Below are 20757 nucleotides of genomic sequence, written 5' to 3' on the forward strand. Positions count from 1 at the left end.
AGGGGAAGTTCTCACTTCCTCTTTTTCAGTCCTGCCTTCCTCCTATTAGTGGGCTTACCCACTGGGCCTCCTAGCCTAGAAACAGTTTCCTGTGCCCCTATAACAACTACAGTGGTGGGTTCATGGAACACACAACCCTTCATAAATTGAAAGGAAGTGTGCGGTGGGGCTCTGAGGATGTGTGCGCAAGCCCCGTGAGAGAGAGAAACATTTCTCTCCATTTTCTACACACTAAGCTATTGTGTCCCTTTCATTACCTCTTCCTTAAATCTTCAATTGTTGCAAGCCAACTGCTTGATTATTTTGGCTGCCTGTTTCTGCCCTGCTCCCTTGGTGTGGTGATCGGGCACTTGCCAAGTTCTTTCAAGGAAAGAGCAGCCTTGATTGACTGGGTTACCACCTACGCTGAGATTGGAGTGACAGGGAGAGTAAGCAGGCAGGAGACCCCTCCCCCTCTCTTGTGCCCACTTAGGGCCCCTCCAGGCAACCTGCTCATTAACGAGTCTTTTAATTAACAAGCCTATAAATTATCGAGCCTTCTCCCTGACTTCAATTGTACCTGCTCATCCTGGGGTGCTTATATAAACTGCTTTGACATTATTATTGTTTTTAAATGAAATAAGAGGTCTATAAAAATAGATATCCCAAGGAGCAATTCGTCCTGCGTTCTTCAGGCTTTTAAAACACTTCTCATCCACGCCACTCTTTTCCAGTGCATTCCCTCGCCCTCTTTCCAAGCCGCCCGAGTCCCGAGCCTTTTTTGGGTGGGTAAAACCGTTTCAACTCCAGCTGCGCGCTGCGTCCTGTCTCCTGCCCCCAGCATCTTCCCGTCCACTTCCCGCAAAACAGATGCAGCCTGGACTCGGTCCCAGAAGAGGCTTTTCGCTCTCCCTTGAGGGGAGGGAGGCAGCAAGGTCGGCTCTCGGATGATTCACAACAGCCCTGCAATGAAGATCCGCCTCGCCGACGCTCCGACTCCTTGCGGGTTTGAAGGCATCCGTCCCTCCCTCCCACCCGAGTACACACCACCGACACACCGCTCTAGCCTTTCTCCATCTGTGGTAGGAGGGGGCGTGGCCGGAAGAGGTGCTTTCCCGGCCTGCCCCGCGCTGCTCGGAAGCGGAAGCGCGAATGTCTGAGGAAACCTCGGACGGACGGACCGAGCGAGCCGAGCGGACTGACGGGCGGGCAAGCGAGCGAGCGAGCTAGTGCTGGCGCTCGGGCTGCGCGTGGCAGCCGGGCAGGCGCCATGGCACTGACACGGGCCGGGCTGGGCCTGGAGCTGGACGCGGCCGGTAAGATGCGCGCGGGGCGGACAGGCGGCCCTGGAGCGAAACGAGCCTGGTGCTCGGGCTGCCCCGAGGCTGGCCCTATCCTCCTCCTCCCTGTCAGAGAGCCGCCCTCTCGCGGCAACTCGTGGGTCACTGTCGGGGGTGGCGGCGAAGCGGGGCCGCGATCTCCTTTCCCCACGGGCACGGCGGCGGCAGCAGCTCCTTGGGATTGTCGAAGCGGAGCTTGTTGGGGCGACAGAGCCCTCCTTCAGCTGAGGCTCTCTTCAGCCTCCTCCTCCTCCTCCTGCGACTCTTTCAGTATTAAGCGGGGAGGGGCGATTCGTCAGCCAGCCTGGTGACCGAAAGAGTGACCCATATAATGTAGCCTTTCGGCTGGGACATTTGCAGAATTTACAAGCAGTCTATGTATATACACATATATCCGTGGCTTGTCTCCTTAAAATGCCAGAAGGAGCCATGCAAAAGCCAGCAAGTCTCCAATGCTAGGGCGGGGGCGGGGAAGAGAGGGAGAAGTAAGACTTAAAAGATGCATGATTTTTTGTGACACTAGCACGACACATTTTGACTCAATTGAGCCTTCTGCATGGAGTTATCTGTAGAAAATAGAAGGGCACTGACATCACTGCACTTTAAAAACCTTGTAAGGCATGAAGAACTGAAACAACTATGTGAAATAAAGGAATCCTAAGACAGTAAATTGGGTGTCAAATGGAAAACTGTAATACTGACTACCCTGTTCCATGTGATCTTTTTACAGGTGAGCTGTCTTATGTTCATTCTGTGACCCTTCTGGAATGCCACTAAACCATGGGGGAAAACAGTCCTGAGAATGTCATCTATTACAAAGTGGAGGAAGATGACTTGGCCCAGGATGATAAACTGTTGTGGTTTGTGGACAAGAATGGCCTTGTCCCATCCTCATCCAGGACTGTGTATGACAGAACAACAGTCCTCATTGAACAAGACCGGGGGCCATTGGAGGACGAGGAGGATGAAGGGCAGTGTGGGGATCACTTGCCTTTTTTACCTGATGGTCATGAGGACAGGTTTCCTTTGATAGCTGACCATGAAGGAATGTCCCAGGGTTATGTTCAGCACATTATTTCTCCGGACCAGATTCATCTGACGATCAATCCTGGCTCAACTCCTATGCCACGAAACATTGAAGGAGCCACCCTTACTTTGCAGTCAGAGTGTCCTGAGACAAAACTGAAAGAAGTAAGTAGCAGATTCTAATCTAATCCTGCTCCTCTATCCGGAGGCCTGTCATATAGCTGTATGGAAACTTGTATTGCTCTTTGTGTTGCATTTAAAACTCACGGGGTCATTTTTTGAAACATCATCATCAGAAAACGCCCAAGAAAACAAATTTCCTGATTCTGTAGTGTCTGGCCGTTTCCCACACTTGTGTCAGAGAAGCCGTGCCTAAGCTGATCTTGGATGTTTTCACATGTTGCCCTTCAAGTCAGGTTTATATAATACAAAAATGCACTGTTACACTTCCAAGTATCTTTAGGAAAAGGGTGAGCAGAGCTTCTCAGGTTTTGGGGGTGAGAGAGAGCAGTGGTTTCCCTTCTATAGCAGGCATATAGACTTGCCTACTTTCCATACTAAGCAGTGCATGGTTGAAGGGAAGCTTTTGCTACTTTTTCATGCTATACACCCTGTCTTGGGAGTTTTCACAATAGTAAAACATTATCGCTAGGGCTGTGTGTGCCATGTGTGATTTTTTTAAATAAAAGGTTCTGCACTAGGATAGAAAAAGAAAAATCTATGACCAATATACATTATTCAGGTTTGCGCTGAGTGCCACATCCTGTAATAATGTATAGTTAACCCTGTGCATAGGTGAGACAGACAGTAACAGAGAGTAGCTCCGAACTGTCTCAGTTTTGATTTATGGATTAGCAGGAGGGTGTATGTTTTGGAGAGGCAGCTAAGAGATACTTCTTGACTTAAATCTTGGAATGACTCACAAAAAACCCTATTTTTTAAAAGCAGGATTTAAACATTACACCCACTCAAGGCCACAGATAATTAAGAGCCAAAGTCCTAGTGAAAAAGAATTGTTTTTGCCTGGCATTTAAATCAGTTCTCATACATCCAGTCAAGGGAACCACCCACTAATGGTGCATCAGTCTTATCTGGATTGCGCTTCAGTTTATTGGCTCTCATCAAGACAGTTACCAAGGCAAGACATCCACTGCTGTACCCAAAAATGTAAAGGAGAAGTAGAACTTCTCTTATAAGGAAGTAGATTTAAACTTTGCACAAACGGAATCCTGAGAAAGTGGGTTTAGCATATTGTTTCTGGCCCTTTGAAATCGTAGGTTGCAGTTTTAAGTCTGCAGATCTTAAAGCTGCTCTTTTGGTTTCAATATGACTGCCACAGTGTGGTTTGATGACTTCAGCCGTATATAAGCCCAGTACTTCTGCAGATTTAGAGAAGGGCTGAAAGTTCCTTTGATATACCTTTTGCCTTCTCAAAAAAAATTAGGAATATTGAGACTGACTTAACTTCAGGTATAATAGAATAACTATCTCTTTCTGCTGCTCTTATGGAGGACAAAATCCGCCAGGAGCTTCTTGTCCAGGGGTCAGCAACATTTCCCTCAGGCCATGTGGTGGGCTGGACAATATTTTGGATTTTTTTTTAACAAATTCCTATGCCCCACAAATAACCCAGAGATGCATTTTAAATAAAAGGACACATTCTACTCATGTAAAAACACGCTGATTCCCGGACCATGTGTGGGCCAGATTGAGAAGCCGATTGGGCCGTATCCGGCCCCCGGGCCTTAAGTTGCCTACCCCTGTTCAAGTCTATTGCCTTAAGTTCAGATGATAATTGAAAGCAGCTGCTTTGGAAATGATGGAGGAAGAATACATATTTGTGTATGTCTGAGAATTACAGAAGGGGGGCAGCATTTAATAACTTATCCTGAAGAAAAACTACTGTTCACATTTGATTATGACAGGGCCCTCTCCCAACTCCCATGTCACCCCTGGCCATTGAGCAGGCTGGCTGCTGTTTTCCTCACACAGGTTTTCCTCACCGACCCCATTGTGAATAATACTTTGTTTAGTTGTAAATTAACATAACTTAGAAGTCACTGTTTGGGAAATATATGAATTAGTATCAATGGGAAACTTGATTTTATGTGTATGCCCCTTTGTCAGAGTCTCATGTGCTCCTGTGTGGCACAGAAGAGTCATGTGCACAATTAATTTGCACATTCTGTTGCCAACCAGCTCAGACCTGCACATGGAGAACAAGTGCACCCTGTGCCAAAGGGAGCTTCCTTTGCAAGTTGTGCTGCTGACTGCTTTGGGAACCTGGCCAGAACCACAAAGTCTTCTGGTCATCAACCCCACAGCTGGCAGTGGGAGTACAGGAGCACACATGGCAGCCTTTGCAAAAAACCAAGTTAAGCCACTGAAATTAGTCACGTTGCATCAGTTGCCAAAAAAGGTCTCTGACCCTTCAGGTATCCAGAAATATTACATTCTGTGGTTGTGCCTGTTTGTAAGTGGCACAAAACTGGGCAAAGTCTGAAGAGCTGAATGAAATACCTGAACCTCAAGCACAGGCAACAATCCAGGGTCCTCTGAGAAAGGGAAAACTGTGGAAACAGCATAGCAGGGTCTTCTCTCATTGGAAACAGCACAGCCCACAAGGGAGTGATAGCAGCTCAACCAGAAGGAGTAGCAGCAACATCATCTGTGAAGAGGGAGTTGGGGAGTGCTTTGCAGGAAATTGGGGGATGCACTTCTCTGCCTTAAGCCTCTCAAAGGAAGGAACCTCTAGTCTGTTTTCTAATAATTTTAACCATCTGTAACCATTTCAGGAGTCTTTTTAGGTTCCAAAATTTTGCATGCGCAAACACACACTCTACATAATCCCCGATGTTCATTTGTTTTCTTCTTATAACTAGCTTTCCTTCTCTTTCTCATTTTTGATACATTTTGCATGCTTTCTTTTTTTTACCTATAGGGGGAACATCTTTAAAACCTTCCCCTACAGGGTCTTTTTTTGCAGCCAGTATTCATGATGGGCCTTTGGCCTGATCTAGCAGAGCTGTTTTATGGCAGCTCTTGAAGTTAACAGTGGAACCCTTTACGATTCTTTGATCAAGTATGGAGACTTAAAGTACATCATGTTTCTGGCAGGTGAAACGTTACCAGTGCACGTTTGAGGGCTGCCCTCGTACCTACAGCACCGCAGGTAACCTGCGCACCCACCAGAAGACACACCGCGGGGAGTACACCTTTGTGTGCAACCAAGAGGGGTGTGGAAAGGCCTTCCTAACATCCTATAGTCTCAAAATCCATGTTCGAGTCCACACCAAGGAGAAACCTTTTGAGTGTGATGTCCAGGGTTGTGAAAAAGCCTTCAATACACTGTACAGGTAAGAGTAGGAGCGTTTCCTCCTCCCTCTCTCAAGACAGTGCCTTATTATACACACACATGAAATGTCAAAGATGTAACCACAATGTTAAGCCAAGGGCAACTAAGTTGTGGCTCTCCGAATGTTGTTGGACGTCCAACTCCAAGTAAGCCCCAGTATGGCCAAAGTTCAGGGATGATGAGAGTTGTAGCCCAGCAACATCCAGAAAGGAACATGCAAGTTAGCCACCCATGCATTAAGTGAAACATCTTTCCTGGGGGAAATACTCTTTTCCTTGCAGAAATCTCTCTCACACACACACCAGTTCTGGTTAGCTCCTCTGAAGTTTATTTCTCAAAGTCTAGTTTCCAATTGAGTGGCTGCTGTTCTAAGCTGGCTGCAAGGGTTTTGGAGAGGAGCCTACTTGACTGCCGGGAAGGTGGGCCGATTTTGCTTCTCAGACAGAAGCTGCTGTTTCCCTGTGCCTCCCTTGTTGTTCAGTTCAATTCAGAAGAAAGAGGCCTGTGGTACCGGAGCCCACTTCTTTCCTTCTTGTAGGTTAAAAGCCCACCAAAGGCTTCACACGGGAAAAACATTTAACTGTGAATCAGAGGGTTGCAGCAAGTACTTCACCACACTCAGTGACCTGCGGAAACACATTCGGACCCACACCGGAGAGAAGCCATTCAGGTGAGCCACCTGGCTGCATACCCTAGTGAATCCTGGGTTCTTTGTCAAGCCCTGTGCTGTAGAACAGGCCTGGTTTCTCCTAGCTTCCTCTCTGGCCCTACATGGGGGGGGGGGGTTGGACTCTTACTCTTGAGCCACGTGGCTTTTGACTCCTCTCTGACCTACAAAGTGTTGGTCTTGAGGCTTTCTCGCCCTGGGTCCACCTCTAGTGAATGTCCTGTGTGTCTGGCAGGACCCATATAGCCTTTCAAATACATCATCATCCACCCAGTATTTTTGTTGCCCTGTGGTTGTAGTCCACATGTGGGGAACTGGTGGCCCTCTAGATGTTGTTGGACTCCCACTTCCACCAGCCCCAGCTTGTGTGGCCAAGGGTCAGGTGAGGAGAGTTGTAATGTAGCAAAACCTGGGGGTCCCCACCCCACCACTTTGCTACTTAGGAGGGAGAATTTCATCAGCAGTCCCAGTACTGCAGTGGTGGGAGAAGTCACTGGAGAAAGGGTTTTCTCTAATTGCAGGTCCTCAAAGACCCAGGAGCCCTGTCCCATGCTGATGGTGCCCTGGTCAACCACTGAGCTCCGTCTCAGTGGGATTGTGAGACTGCATTGGCAGATGTTCTGCTTGCTCTCTTTAAGTCTTCCCTAAGTTATAATACCATGTTCAAGAGCATGGCTTCCATTCTGCAGAACTTTCCACTACCCTGTGTGCAGATTAATGCATGGCCTGAGGCTGCTGGGAAGCAAGAGGTGTGATTGGAACTGGTTTCTGCATGAAGCTCCTCCCTGATTTCTCCATTCCTCTCCTGTAGGTGTGATCATGATGGCTGTGGAAAAGCCTTTGCTGCAAGCCACCACCTGAAGACGCATGTCAGGACCCACACCGGTAAGGCTGGGTCTACTGAATCTCTTTCCTGCTTCCTTAATGCTAAGCAGCTGCAGCCTAGATGTGGCCTCATGGATGAGAGATCCTGGAGCTGCTGAGCAACAAGGAACCCAGAGGGTGTTGGATGTGTACAAATACATAGATTTTTGCTGTTGTAGGTGAAAGACCTTTCTTCTGTCCCAGTAATGGCTGCGAGAAGACTTTCAGCACACAATATAGCCTCAAGAGTCACATGAAGGGACACGAGAAGGGGCCCTCCTATGCTATGCTGTCCAACAACAGCATCTCTGAGGTGGGTGCTTTTTTCTCAGAGAAAATGTCATTATTGGAGCACTAGATATCATGGTGTGCCTTGGTGAGTGCCTGTCAGTATCCAGGATTTGTGGAATCCAGCTCCTTTGGTACCTTTGCAGGTGAAATTACAGATTGTGGCATGCAGAAAGGTAATCTTTTTTCACACAGTGCACTGTGCTATGGAACTCTCTGCCACTGAAAGAGATTGATGGCTTGATATGAGCAACACTGTCCGTATCTGTAAAAGCTGTTTTTATGCTAATCCTATGATCGTAAAGCTGGAGTTCTTGTTCTTATGGAAGGCTAAAGATGAGCCTAGTTAGATGTGTAATGGATTTCAGGAATGCTGATTTATTAGATTCAAAGAAATGCTAGATAGGGAAACTGAATATAAATGCAGACTAGAGAAACTGATGGGGGAAAGTAGCTCAAGAAGGGTTAGAATTCCTGAAAAGGGAGCAGAATCACAAAAAATCCCAGTGAGACAGAGAAATGGGAAACCTCTAAGAAAATGAATGCAGCTGCACAACAATCTTTGTAAGGAGTTAAAAAAAATGAAAAGGCATATCTAAGAAATAGGAGGGGCAGGTCATCAAAGATGGGCACAGATAAGTAGCTCAGACTTGTAGGGACAGTGTCAGAAAAGCCCCCGTCTGTAATCCCAGAGAGTCACTGTTAGCCACGTAGACAGTGCTGAACTATTCCTAGCTCAGTACAAGGCAGTTTCCTCTTTTCCTGTGTCATCTGTGTGGTGGAGTCTCCTTCTTTGGAGGTCTTTAAGCAGAGGCTTGACAGCCATCTGTCGAATGCTTTGATGGTGTTTCCTGCTTGGCAGGGGGTTGGACTGGATGGCCCTTGTGGTCTCTTCCAACTCTATGATTCTATGATCCCAACTGCCATAGTGAGGGCCTTTGTGAATCCTTGGAGATGAATGGCATTTGTTGTAGTTTCCTTCTGCTACCAGCTGCCTTTCTCAGTGAGTGATCTGTGATGTTTCACATAACATTTTTAAAGAAAGAGATAGAAAATGTATTTGGGCCAAAGTCTCTGATCACCCTCACTGTTCTTAAGTCAAGGACTGGTGCTCTTGAAAAGACTGGCATTGTGGTGCTAACCAAGCTCATAGTTGCAACCGCTGCATTGCTTAATGTAGGCTTCCTTTCCACCTCTGCAGGATACAAACCACTCACTCTGTCTCAGTGACTTGAGCCTCATGTCCACAGATTCAGAACTGCGGGATAATTCAAATCCAGTAAGTATCTCTTCTGACAGCATAGTGGACAGTGTGGGTCATAGAAACAGCCTTCTGCCATTTTGTAAAGAGCTCAACTTCCCCCATTCCTGTGGTGGACTTCTGTGGTGTGGCTGGAAGCAAGCAGGCTTCTTGTATCTTCCTGAGCCAGGTGTTTCAGGGATGTCTGCTCTGAGCAATGCAGGCTGAGTGTATTGGTAGCATCGCCACCAGGCTCAACCACAGACCAGCTGACTTTGCATGCCTCACTGCTCCCTCCTTTCCCCAGATGCATGGACAAGACCTGAGTACAATCTCACCAGCAAGCATTTTTGAGTCCATGTTCCAGAGTCCGGAGCCTCCTGTAAATCAGGAAGACTCTCAGCACACAGGTACAAGTCTGCATCTTCTCTTTCATTTGCTCCATAGATCATTATTAATCTTGGACAGCACAGAGAACTTAGTGAACTGCCCCCAAATCAGTTCAGTAGGTTTTTGGTGTCAGGTGTGCAGGGGTGTATGGTTGGTGGGAATTACACTATAATTCACAGAGCAAAGCTAATGAAGAAAAACACACTCTAGTAGCCCTGGGTGGGAGAAGAAAGGCCCAAAGGGAATTAGCCTGTTTGAGGAAGCCTGAGATGGACTGCATTGAATAAAAATGCAGTGACTATATAACGTTTGCTGTCCGTGGCTTCCACGAGTCTCACCAGAGCTCAGATAGCAAGATCAGTGTATGGCCAGTGGGGCCTCCCTTTTGCAAATGCCATGGACCTTCTTGATATAAAAGCTGGTGCTGTTTCTGCCTGGGCACAGCTGGGATCCTGCATGAAGTGCTTTTCAGGATCCTACTAGAGTTTTCTCACCCTATGCTTCTCTTTTGGCAGACGCCTTGGTTAAAGATTTTGGTGGTGATGCAGACCCAGCCCCTGCCACCCAGCCACCCCTCGGAGAAGCTGCTCCTTTGTCTCTGCCACTTGTTCTTCAGCTTGGCATCTCTGAGCCTTCCCCCCCAGCACTGCTTCCTGCCTCCACTGGCACTCAGCAAGCAGCCTATGGAACCCCTTCCGCTGTCCTCCAGTCTCCAGAAGTGCCTGCTCCTAATAGCACACTCTTTGCACCCAACCCCCAGGACTTCCTACAGCACATTCAGGCACCTCCGCAGCCTGTTGGGAATCCCCCCGTCCCAGCAGCAGCACCGAGTGTTGCTGAGGTCCTCCCCAGTGGGGTTCAGACTGTGCCTATTGGAGGGAACTCTGTGCTGGCTGGCAGCCCAACCATCACCATCACCCCATCACAAAGTGCAGCCATTCTGCAGTCCAGCATTGTCATGGGAGAGCAAAATCTCCAGTGGATTTTGAATGGTGCCAGCAGGACCTCCCAGAACCAAGAACAAATGGTGAGTGACCTGAATCCCATGCTCCAGCCCAGAATGTGCTATGAAGAGGGATTGAGGGCTTCAGCAGGTGGGGCAGAGCTGGTACTGCACTTTATCCAGAGTGGGCTGGGGTACTGGTATACTATTTGTTGATTTCTGGACTTAGCCCTTGCTTTCAAAAGCCTTTTTTCTTTCCTTATGCCAAAGCCACAGGCTCCAGTGCTGGAGAAGGTCTTCTTTACCACTGCCCTTCCTGTTGCTGGTAATGCAGGTAAGTGACACATATAAGGATCACGGTCTTCCCTTTCATCACTGACACTCACAAGGGCAGATGCTGAATGGGCTGGGGCTTGTGTCATGTCAGGCAGGCAAGGAGGACCCACCAAGGAGGGGGCCGTTGAGCAACTTGCCATTAGCTTTCTTCTTTGGGGTGTATTAGCACTCAGTGAGGGATAAATCTTCACCCCAGGGCATCTGCTTCCCTCCACTTCTTCCAGTGAGTGAAATCAAGGGAAATCCACAACCTTCCCATGTACTTGACCTGAGTACGTCCTTCTGTCATATTATTTCCAATTTATTTATTCTTTGTGAATAAATCATATAAATCATTGTTAGCATTGTTAAAATATTGCAGAAAGCAAATAAAACCAGCCATGTACATGCTTCATAAAACTATTGGCCAAATGTCTGTCTCACCCTGTTTGGTTTCTGATTCCTCCACTTTTGTTCCATCTCCTGAGCTACTTTCTGTTGCCTTGGCCTCAGGCCAGGGATGGGCATACTTGACCCCAGCAGCACCCAAGCTTTGCACCTGATGTCAGGCATGCAGAGGGAGAGGGTATGTGGTGGAATCATGTCATGTGAGAACAGGCTGGCAGCAGTGGTGGGTGGCAAAATGTGCATTTCTTCCCATTTGCATTTCTGTTGGGAAGCCCTGAGAGGTACAGACGGACAGGCACAGGGGAGTACTGGTGCCTCTGAACTGATTGTTGTTTGTCTCCAGGGAGCTCTGTGCAGCAGATTGGCCTGAGTGTGCCCGTGATCATCATCAAGCAGGAGGAAGCCTGTCAGTGCCAGTGTGCCTGCCGGGACTCAGCCAAGGACAAAGCCAGCAGCAAGAAGCAGAATTGCTCCTCACAGGACTCCAAGGCATCAGGGGAGCCTCCTGCGGCAGCACCAGGGCCTCTGCCTCAACCCTTTCCCATCAACTTGGCTGCCAGCACCTCCTCTGCTGCTGCTGCTGTTGCCGCCACCACCCTCTCTTCCACGTTGCCTCCTTGCGAGCAAAGCACTCTGGCAGGGAACCCCTCAGACTCACAGAACCACTCCCTAAGTGCCATGGATGTCTCGGACTTCCTCTCTCTCCGGAGCCCCGAGGCTTCTGCCTCCGCCTCTGCCTCCTCCCCACTGATTCCAATTGAAGCCCTGCTACAAGGGGAGGAGGAGCTTGCCCTGGGCGGAGTTCGTGGTGGCAGCTTCCTCAAGTGAAAAGGCGAAGGCAGTCCTGTCTCTTTATTACGTTGGCTTGTTGTGACATGAACCCAAGCATCAGTCACTCTGAGCGAGTTTTGAGGGCCGGCTGCTCTCTGGTTGCACCTTGCCAGGGGCACAGGAGGTTCTTGTTACAGCTCCTTGGGGGTGCCTTTGCTACTAAGTGTGCACTATTATGGGGGGAGGGGGAGAGAGAAGAAATGTTTGTGAGGGAGGAGGAAGACTGCAAGGCGATCTCTTGCTGTAGAGGCAGCTGCACTTTGGCAAAGTGGTGGGCGGGGAAACTTGTGTGCTGAAATGCAGGCCAGGCACATCATCATCATCTTCTTCATCATCTCTCCAGAGTTTGCACATGTAACTCAGTCGGCTTGCTCCAGAGTAGGGGCCCTGTGGTTCCCACATCTTTTGACAGATTACCTGCTTGGAAAGGCGAGTGCTGCTGCCTCTCTCCAGGTGGGCTGCTTGGGGGTTTGCACAAGTTCAGGGGCTGAGAGAATTTGCACTGTTGCAGCTTGATCAGAAACAGTCACCCAGCACAGCAGCTTCTGGGGCTGAAAATGCCCCTGTGGAAGCTTGTCAGGCCTTTGCAAAGGTGGATTGGCAGAGGTGCCTGTAGAAGACTCAGCTAGCAATGAGGGGCTGCTTCTGCCACTTAGGACCCACCCAGCTAGTTCTGGCAAAGCCCATGCCCTGAATGTCTCATGGCTGCGTCATGTCATGAAAGTGCTGGTGCGAAGCTGGCCAGTCCTCCCAACCCTCCGGTCCCCACCCCCAAGGTTTCCTCTTCGCTGTTCAGCCTTCCCAGTCCTGCCCTCAACCTGTGCATTGGATGGGGCATCCTTTCTTCTAACTTACTCAGGGTAAAATCCTAACACAGACTGCCCCTCCCTCCAAAAGCCTCTAAGGTTTCAATAAGTCACCTTGGAAATGTTTTATTTATATGCCATTGTTACTTTTAAAAAATAGATGCCATTCATAGTGTTCTTCTGTTTGGTAGCCAGCCTCCTTGTGTTTAAGGGACACTTCATTCATCATGTAGGCAGAATATTTGCCTGGCAGACAATGGCTGTGGGCTGATGGCAGGCTGGACAGGAACACCAACAGGAGTTGCGGAGAAGAAGGGACTTGAGTGTGTGTTTGTCTAGCTTCAGTGACAAGCTACCTCTGCTGAAATCTCCTCTTCTCCACAACTGTTGAAGGTGTGTGAGTAGCCCACCTGGCCTCCTAGTCTCAAGGGCAGGCTTAGGTGTGTTGATGGGTAGCAGAAGGATCATCTGCTCTCAAGCACCCCCCTAGGCAGTAGCAGGGCAGAGACTGTCCTTGGGCTGGAGATCTTTTGGCTGCAACAGTTGGTTGGCCTGCTGCCTCTTGGCTATAGGGCATAGGAGATTGTTTGTCCTAGAGCTCCAGGTGTGGCGGGACTTGGTACTCTTTGCAGGGCTTCTCACTTTAGCAAACAGCTGGGGACTTGGGTGAGCAGAGCCTGGAGAGCTGCCTGTGACAGCAGCCTTTAGGCTTGCAGGCCGCTTTAGGCAAACTTGGTCTGGCACTGCTGCCCTGCTTGGGTGTCTCTGGGAGGGCTGCAAACGGTGGTGGTGAACAGGACAGCCCTTGGGATTCTGTTCCTTTATTTATTTATTGTTTTGTTGTTGTTTTGTTGCTGTTGTTGTTGTTAAATTGACCATACAGACTGGAGCCTTTTGAATCCCTTCCCTCCTCTTCCTGTGCTGATGAGGGTTGCAGAGCCCGAGGTACCCCATATTCAGGTGTGGGGAGGGTGCCAGGCTGGGCAGTCAAGAACTGGGCTTTGCACAGCTCAACCCCTGGGCTGTTGACCCTCTGTGACTTCCAGGCCTGCAGGGAGGCTCAGGGTTGGGTGGCTTGGTCAGGCGAAGGAACCAGGGAGCAACCGAGGACTTATTTCTGACCCCTATAGAGACCCTACTGGGGGTGGAGTCTGCTGCATTTGCTGGAAGCTGCTGCTACTGCTGGAGTCTAGAGAAGGAAACATTTTGCTGGGGCTCCTCCAATGACACTAACATGCTGGGCTCTAAAATGCACTTTAGTTCTCTTTAAACCAACTGCTGCAATTTTCTTTTGTAAATAACTTTTCACAAAGTTATTAGGGTTCTTCCCCCCTTTACCCCCTCTGAGTAAAAGTTAAATGTGGTTACGCAAAAAGAGCACTTAACCTCTGTGCAATATGTGTAGCTAGGTGTGGCGTCCTCGTACGCTCTGTGTGTGCGTCCAATGCGTGTCCATGTGTGTGCGTGTGAGATTAACAGAATTGATGTGGGAACTGGCTAAGCTGTGTGCTCTGCCCTCTTATGCATGCTTTAAGCAAATGTCCAGTCTATGCAAAACTTCCACTAGGAGCCTGAACTGAATGGAATCAGGTTGGGTCACTCACTCATTCCGAGGTGACTTTGGTTACAGTTGGATACATTCATAGGGTCGCAGCTGCCATCCTAATCTTCTGAATGCCCCAGAGAGGGAAGTGGAGGGCAGGGAGGCAGATGCAAGCCGTCCTTACATTGGCATGTAGCACCTTCTAGGGTGGATGTCACATTCCTGCCTTACTGCACTGCAAGGGTCTCTACGGCAGAACTGGAAAAACCCTTCATTTCCCAAAAAGGATTGGTATTTTCCTCTGGCACCTTCTTCAAGCACATTGCTAGTGATTGATCTGTAGAAGTGAGCTATTCAAAATGCTAAAGGTGCCAACGAGAGAACCTACTCTTGAGAAATAAGAGACACAGAAGGAGGCAGCTGCATTGCCTGCTAGCTACCCTCTGCAAAACCACAGAAGGAAAAGCTTATTCTCTTTAACATCACACACTCTGGATTTTTCTTTTTCTATTATCAGAGTATTATTTCTCCTTTATGTCTTTTAGAAATTGTGTCTCCAGTTTTGGATTGTTGTTGTTTAAATAAGCATCCAGTGTAGCTGGGTTGAGGGCTGACCTTTCAACTTTTTGCATCTTACATTGTTTCATTTGGAGGTTTGGACTCTGGTTCTGCACTGAGAAATGCCAAGGAAACTGGATATTTATGTAGGGGTGTGTGTGTGTGTGTGTGTGTGTCTGTTTGTGGAAACAGTGTGTAGCCCACACTGTCTTCTTAGTCGTATGCATGCTGGCCAAAAATTGTTTCTATGCAGTGGACACTTTCAAGGAAATGCAGTTTCTACTTTCCTTAACAAATGGGTGTTTTGGCTTTTTGTTTCCCTCATATGAACTTCACTGGTAAAGTCCAGGGAGATGTTTTAATTTTTCTTCTTCAGCAATCTGTTAATAGAAATGACTCATTCCTTTGCTCTGCAGTGTTGTGTCTTTCCAAATGCTCTTTTTTGTGGGGAAATGGGAAGGAGCTGCCATTCATTCTGGCGGAGGCAGAAGATAAGGTTCCTGGGGTACCTGAGAGAGGGTTTAGGCTGCCTCTTTCCCAGTCATTGCGGGTAGGGAGATGTCACCATCTGTTAATACTGCATGTGTGAGATAGAGGTATGTGGGGGGGGGGGGAGAAACCTTGCACAAGGGGGAATTTCAAGCCCCTTTCCCATAACTGCCACCTTCCCACATGGGGTGTGGGCTTGTGCCCTAGAGCGGTGTAACTGGAGGTCCCCAAAGGCTCTCATGTAACTTTTGCAAAGTGCCTTTCTGGGTCTCCCCTCCTAGCCCGGATTTCCTCCACAACAACATATGGCATTGCTATGGCTCCACTCCAGAGCTATGCAAGGAGTGAAGCAGAGATCATTTGAAGTTGCCAGTTTCTCTCAGGAGTATGTGTTTTGTGTTTAAACAAATTTAATTTAACTGAAACATGGGAACAAATGTCCTTGCATTGAGTGATGTGAAGATGTTAGTTACAGGTACAGTACTTCCAAAGGAAGAGCCTCTCCAAAACCCCAGAAGCATAAACATGAATTTGTATTTTTGAAGAATGTAAAATGTGAAATAACTGTGTTTGCTTAACTGCTCCATTTTGTATAAAATTAATATTGTACTTTGAAATACCTGCAAGGAAGTGGAAATTAATTTTTTAATTGAAAGCAATATTAATACCACTGAGATCCTAATTAAATGCTTATTTAAATCTGGTGCCTTTGGAGGAATCATTTCTGGAGGTGATGGGAATTATTTTCAACGGGTTTTAGCTTAGTGACAGAGCACACACTTTGTATGCAGAAGGTCCCTGGTGTTCGATTTCTGGTATTTTCAGGTGAAGCTACCGATAAGTAAAGGCTTCCCTGAGATTCCACAGACCCACTTAGACAATATTGAGCTAGATGGACCAAAAGTATGACTTGGGATAATGCAGCTGGTTGTTTCAATGTACTGGAGAAGGCAAGAATGCAGTGCTCCATTCTGCCTGAGCTGAGTTTTGGAAGAAGTGGTAGCTGGGGATTTAATCCAATAATTAGCTGACCCAAGACCCAGAAGAGTGACATTGCCCCAAGTGAGGTATTCCATCTTTAGTTTGTGGACAGGGTTAGTGCATCCACAATGCCCCGTGCCCTGGAAAGCTGCTGACTGGGCTACTGTAATGCATTGTAGAGGGCTTCTCCAACAGGCACCTGGCTGGCCGTTGTGAGAAGAGGATGCTGGACTTGATGGGCTCTTTTCACTGTGTGTCCTGTGAGGGCAAAGCTGATCAGTCGATGAGACAGGGTGGAGCCTTCTCTGTGGTAGCACCCTCTCCCTCCTGGTTGACTAGTGCTGAGGAGGAACCTGGGTGAAACGGGGTGGGGTAGGGGCGCTTTGCCCAAGCACTAGGATTAGCCTAAGGTGGCAAACGCTTTTCTCAGCTGCCTCCGATGCTGCTTGTTTATGGAAGGTGCTTGGCTGCTCTCTCCTTTGGACACTTATATTAATAACTGTATTAATAACAATAATAATATTAATAAATAACAACAGTACTTATATTCTTAGCACCTATTAATAATAATAGTTAATCACAATTGCAAATGTTGGGGTGTTAGGCTCCGACCGAGCATCCTCCACCTTTTATTTATAGCAACTACCGTATTATGTTACTAATTACAACGGCCGCTTGCGGCGCGTGTGTCTCAGATGGTTGCACGTCCACCCCACCCACCCCTCTGTCCAGGATGGCGCGTGTGGGGAGTGGTCGTGCCTCCGTCGCCCCCCAACCCAGTCCGGTTCTCGGAGTTCCACCAGGCTAGCAGGGGAAGAAAGCAACTGCGCAGCCGCAAAGTGGCGAGCCCCTTAGCACGCCTCGGGCAACGAGAAACATAGGCGGACTCCGTCTCATGGTTCCAGTTACAGGTGGGTAGCCGTGTTGGTCTGCCATAGTCAAAACAAAATCGAAAATTCTTTCTAGTAGCACCTTAGAGACCAACTGAGTTTGTTCCTGGTATGAGCTTTCGTGTGCATGCACACTTCTTCAGATACTTCTGTTTCAGTGTATCTGAAGAAGTGTGCATGCACACGAAAGCTCATACCAGGAACAAACTCAGTTGGTCTCTAAGGTGCTACTAGAAAGAATTTTCGATTTTGTTCCGTCTCATGGGAAAGCCGAGGCGAGGTCAGTCTACCTACCACTTCACACGTCTATGGTCTGCAATTGGCAGAGCCTAAACTTCCTGTAAGGAGCGGAAGCAGTGCTTGCCCGGGACACTCTAGGGCTAGCGCCTCACTTGGCTTTGTCCTGGGCGGCGACGCCACTCCTTCCGCCCCGATAGCCGGCAGAAGTTGCGTCATGGCCGACACAGGAAGTGTCATCCCCGTGCGGGGTGGCATTGCCAGGCGGATGGAAGGGATCGGCAAAGCGGCGAGCGTCGTCGTGTTCGCTTGACTGGCTGAGCCGCTGGCCGGAGAGGGGCCCCTTCGCCTTCGCCGCCGCCCTTCCTTCTGCGCATGTACAGAGCGCCTCTCCTACTCCGTCTGAGGCTCCGGCGTTGCTGGTGCTGCTCCTCCTCGTCGTCGTCGTCCTTCCCGGTCAGACCTTGGCGCGGCTGCGGCGGGGCTGCTGCTTCTGAGGAGGGCGCACCTTCCGCCATGGCGAGGGTCCCCCTGCCGATGCCTCTGCCGGCTTCCGGGCCGGACTGTCAGCCGGCGCTGTTGGCGGCGGCGTCCGCGCTGCGCGAGGGCGGCCTGGTGGCGCTGCCCACCGACACGGTCTACGGCGTGGCCTGCCTGGCGCAGGACTCGCGGGCGCTGGAGGCCGTTTACCGCCTAAAGGGCCGCGCCGCCAGCAAGCCCCTCGCTATCTGCCTCGCCGACGTCGAGCACGTCTACAGGTGCGGCGGGGTCGGCCAAGGAAGTGGGGGTCTTGCAATGGGGGGTGGCCTTCCCTCCGCGTCTCCTCCTCCTTCCTTCGGCGAAGCAGGAAAGTCGGTGGATAGGGCCTTCTGCGACTTCTGCCCCTTCCAGGAAGGCAGAAACCCAGGCAAGGCCCCCACTCAGATGGGGCACTCAGGTGTATCAGCTGATGAATCTTTTTTATTTCCAGTGGCGTTTTGAGTTAAAAAAACACAAGCGTTGATTTTATATCCTTCAGAGTAAATAACGAGCGCCTCCAGTCAATTAATAGTCTGGTAGCTCACCCTTTTGTTTTGCTGCTTGCCTTTGGCAGTGTGATAAGAGGATGGGCTCACCTTGTGCATACTTTCTCCTCCTTCCCCTTCTGTAGGTACTGCAACGTCTGCGTGCCTGACAAGCTGTTGCAGGAACTCCTTCCTGGGCCAGTGACTCTGGTCCTGGAGCGCTCGGACACCCTCAACAAAGACTTGAACCCCTTCACCCCAGTGAGTCTTGCCTAGCAAGTTCTATAGAGACCCTTTTACCTTTTGGAGAACTCCCAGTTTCCCAGAAGGGTGCTTACCAGTTGGGTGTTGTGCTTGTGCTCTTAGGTTGACATCAGAGTGGACCTTCCTCCACTCCAGGCTAAAAGGAAAATCTGATTGGTTGGGAATATTAGTGGAGATTTTTATTTTCCTTGTGATTATTTTTTTAAAGCTATTGCAGGACTGCAAGTCTCAAGCTAAGCATGGCTGCTTCTTTTCCTGTTTTAGTTTCACTTAAGTTACGTGGCCTGGGAGGGGTCGCTGCATTCTGAGACGGGTGGGATAAAAGTGCAACAGATTCCTTCTTCCTGTCCTATTCAAATGAGCGGGGATGTATGTGGGACGTTCTTCTCACAGTGCAGAGTGGGGAAATCTCCATACCAACCTGCCCACAAGATCTGCTATGGTTGCTCTTCGTGACCTGGTGATAGTGGAGGCCTGACTAGTTAGAATTTTCTCTGTGTCTGTGCCTTAGGAAATTTGTTGATACCCCTTTCTGTTGCCTAGCCTTTTTATATTATTATTCCAGCAGGCATTTAATTTGGTGTGTTAAGGGTTTCCCTGTGTTTTGGTAGATGAACGTCTTGTGTTACTTGCTACACCTGCCCTCTTAGGGGTTTTTTTTTTTAACTGAATTTAACTTGTGTTGGACTTCACTGTAAGGTATCCTGAATGCTGTATGTGCAGTGGAAAGTGGGGCATATACTGTATATGTATGTATAAATATCCTGCCTTTTAAAACTATATATACATAAAAGCTAAAAGTAAGTAGTGGTGCTCATTCATCTCTTCCTCTCCCCCACCCCACTTTTGTCACAGTTAGTTGGTGTCCGCATCCCCAGTCACTGGTTCATCAGGGAGCTGGCCAGGGAGTGTGCTGGCCCTCTGGCCTTAACAAGTGCAAACATCAGTCAGGGGGCGAGCTCCCTCACAGTCACGGTAAGGGCTGCTTGAAACCTCCAGGGCGGGATGATAATGTGAGCCTGTGTGGCTCTCCAATTCCCCAGGGAAGGGCATTACGTTCCATTTTGTTCTAATTGGCTTGCTCCTCTTAGAGGGTAAAGCCACTGTGTGTCTAAGCAGGAGCTAATGCTACCCTCTTCTCTGTGGCTGTTGGCTATTAGCATCTTGTGGCGCACACTGGCTCAGGAGCCTGCTGAGCTCTTAGGCTCTTCTTCTTTTGTATTTCAGGAGTTCCAAGAGCTCTGGCCTCACCTGTCACTTGTAATTGATGGGGGCCCCACTGGGGACATCCATAGACCAGAGTCACGCCTAGGCTCTACTGTGATTGACCTTTCTGTTCCTGGAAAGTTCAAGATCATCCGGGGAGGATGGTAAGCCTCACACAGCTTCCTCTCCACCTGAGTGGCATTTGTAGGCTGCAGAGTTGTATTCCTCTGAATAGGATGGAACTATTTAGCCCCAGGGGTGTGTGTGGTGGTGGTCCTAAAGGAGGCAGGCTCCTCCTGCAAATGATTCCCAGAAGCACACCTGCTTACTCCTGCAGGTGGAGGGCCTTGTGAATTGGGTCAAACTTCCTATTTTGACTTTGCATTTAACACACAGATGCTGCTAAATTAGCCTTCAAGAATATTAAGGTGCATACAATGCAGATTTTGTCCCCGACATCTTACTCCTTCTTTTCTTTTTTGCAGTGCACTTATTCAGACCGTTGAGATCCTGGCAGTCAAGTATGGCCTGACAGCTGAGCTACCTCTATGTGGTAAACTCACACAGTCTCTGGGCAAGTAAATGGTGTGTGGCATATCAGGAAGCTGTTTGCAAGAGCCTTGTCCTGGAAAGTATAACTCTGCCCTTCTTGGGTGCAAAGGGAGCCTCCCCTCCTTTCCCAGTTGACTTCTGTGACTCCAGAAGGATCTGGCCCTGCTGGGGGCAAAGTATTTTCTCCTTCCTGGCATTTCCTTTCGGATTTAGGGAGGGGCACACACTTTTGTGCCTAAGTATCCCTTTTAGGAAGTCTGTTCTCTCTATCCTTTGAACACTTGGCCTGGAGGGGTTGAAGCACTTGAACAAGACAGTGCAGCTGACAATCATGGAGTGTATAGAAAAGCAGGAAGATGCATTTTGAGGGGCCCTGGTAGGTGGAGCTTGCCTGTGACCAGGGGGGACCAAACTGCCTTGAACCCAGCTCTACTGAAAACGAAGACCAGACCATTCACTGAAGGGCAAGCAACAGGCTGCCTTTTTGACCAATATCATTAAAATGGAAACCTAGTGCATGTTGGACTCCATGTTCTTTAGTATGCGGGGGGTGGGGAATTCTAAGACGGGGGTGGGGGGTG

General features: G+C 48.9%; 2 protein-coding genes across 2 annotated transcripts; both read left to right on the top strand.

Annotated features, from left to right (window-relative positions):
* The first annotated feature begins 1139 nt into the window (after positions 1–1139).
* Positions 1140–15745, top strand: MTF1 (metal regulatory transcription factor 1). Its single transcript, XM_033157482.1, has 11 exons — positions 1140–1295; positions 2050–2510; positions 5463–5701; positions 6239–6370; positions 7179–7252; positions 7411–7544; positions 8721–8798; positions 9067–9169; positions 9665–10176; positions 10363–10426; positions 11159–15745. Exons 2-11 carry the CDS (start codon positions 2100–2102, stop codon positions 11641–11643), a joined length of 2232 nt encoding a protein of 743 aa, XP_033013373.1. The 5' UTR covers positions 1140–1295; positions 2050–2099; the 3' UTR covers positions 11644–15745.
* Positions 15746–17664: 1919 nt separating this feature from the next.
* YRDC (yrdC N6-threonylcarbamoyltransferase domain containing) lies at positions 17665–20694 on the top strand. The gene is made up of 5 exons (XM_033157483.1): positions 17665–17908; positions 18301–18415; positions 19274–19393; positions 19646–19788; positions 20110–20694. The coding sequence occupies exons 1-5, from the start codon at positions 17667–17669 to the stop codon at positions 20204–20206; spliced, it is 717 nt and encodes a 238-aa protein (XP_033013374.1). The 5' UTR covers positions 17665–17666; the 3' UTR covers positions 20207–20694.
* Positions 20695–20757: the final 63 nt, after the last annotated feature.

This window comes from Lacerta agilis, chromosome 8, assembly GCF_009819535.1.
Source record: "Lacerta agilis isolate rLacAgi1 chromosome 8, rLacAgi1.pri, whole genome shotgun sequence".
Classification (NCBI taxonomy): Eukaryota; Metazoa; Chordata; class Lepidosauria; order Squamata; family Lacertidae; genus Lacerta; species Lacerta agilis.

Bases quoted from the DNA above. Each gene is read 5' to 3' on its own strand.
- MTF1 (XM_033157482.1), top strand. From the start codon at position 2,100: ATGGGGGAAAACAGTCCTGAGAATGTCATCTATTACAAAGTGGAGGAA. The intron at 6,371-7,178 runs GTGAGCCACCTG...CCTCTCCTGTAG, and splicing joins ACCGGAGAGAAGCCATTCAG to GTGTGATCATGATGGCTGTG. The intron at 7,253-7,410 runs GTAAGGCTGGGT...TTGCTGTTGTAG, and splicing joins GCATGTCAGGACCCACACCG to GTGAAAGACCTTTCTTCTGT.
- YRDC (XM_033157483.1), top strand. From the start codon at position 17,667: ATGGCGAGGGTCCCCCTGCCGATGCCTCTGCCGGCTTCCGGGCCGGAC. The intron at 17,909-18,300 runs GTGCGGCGGGGT...CCCCTTCTGTAG, and splicing joins GACGTCGAGCACGTCTACAG to GTACTGCAACGTCTGCGTGC. The intron at 19,789-20,109 runs GTAAGCCTCACA...TCTTTTTTGCAG, and splicing joins AAGATCATCCGGGGAGGATG to TGCACTTATTCAGACCGTTG.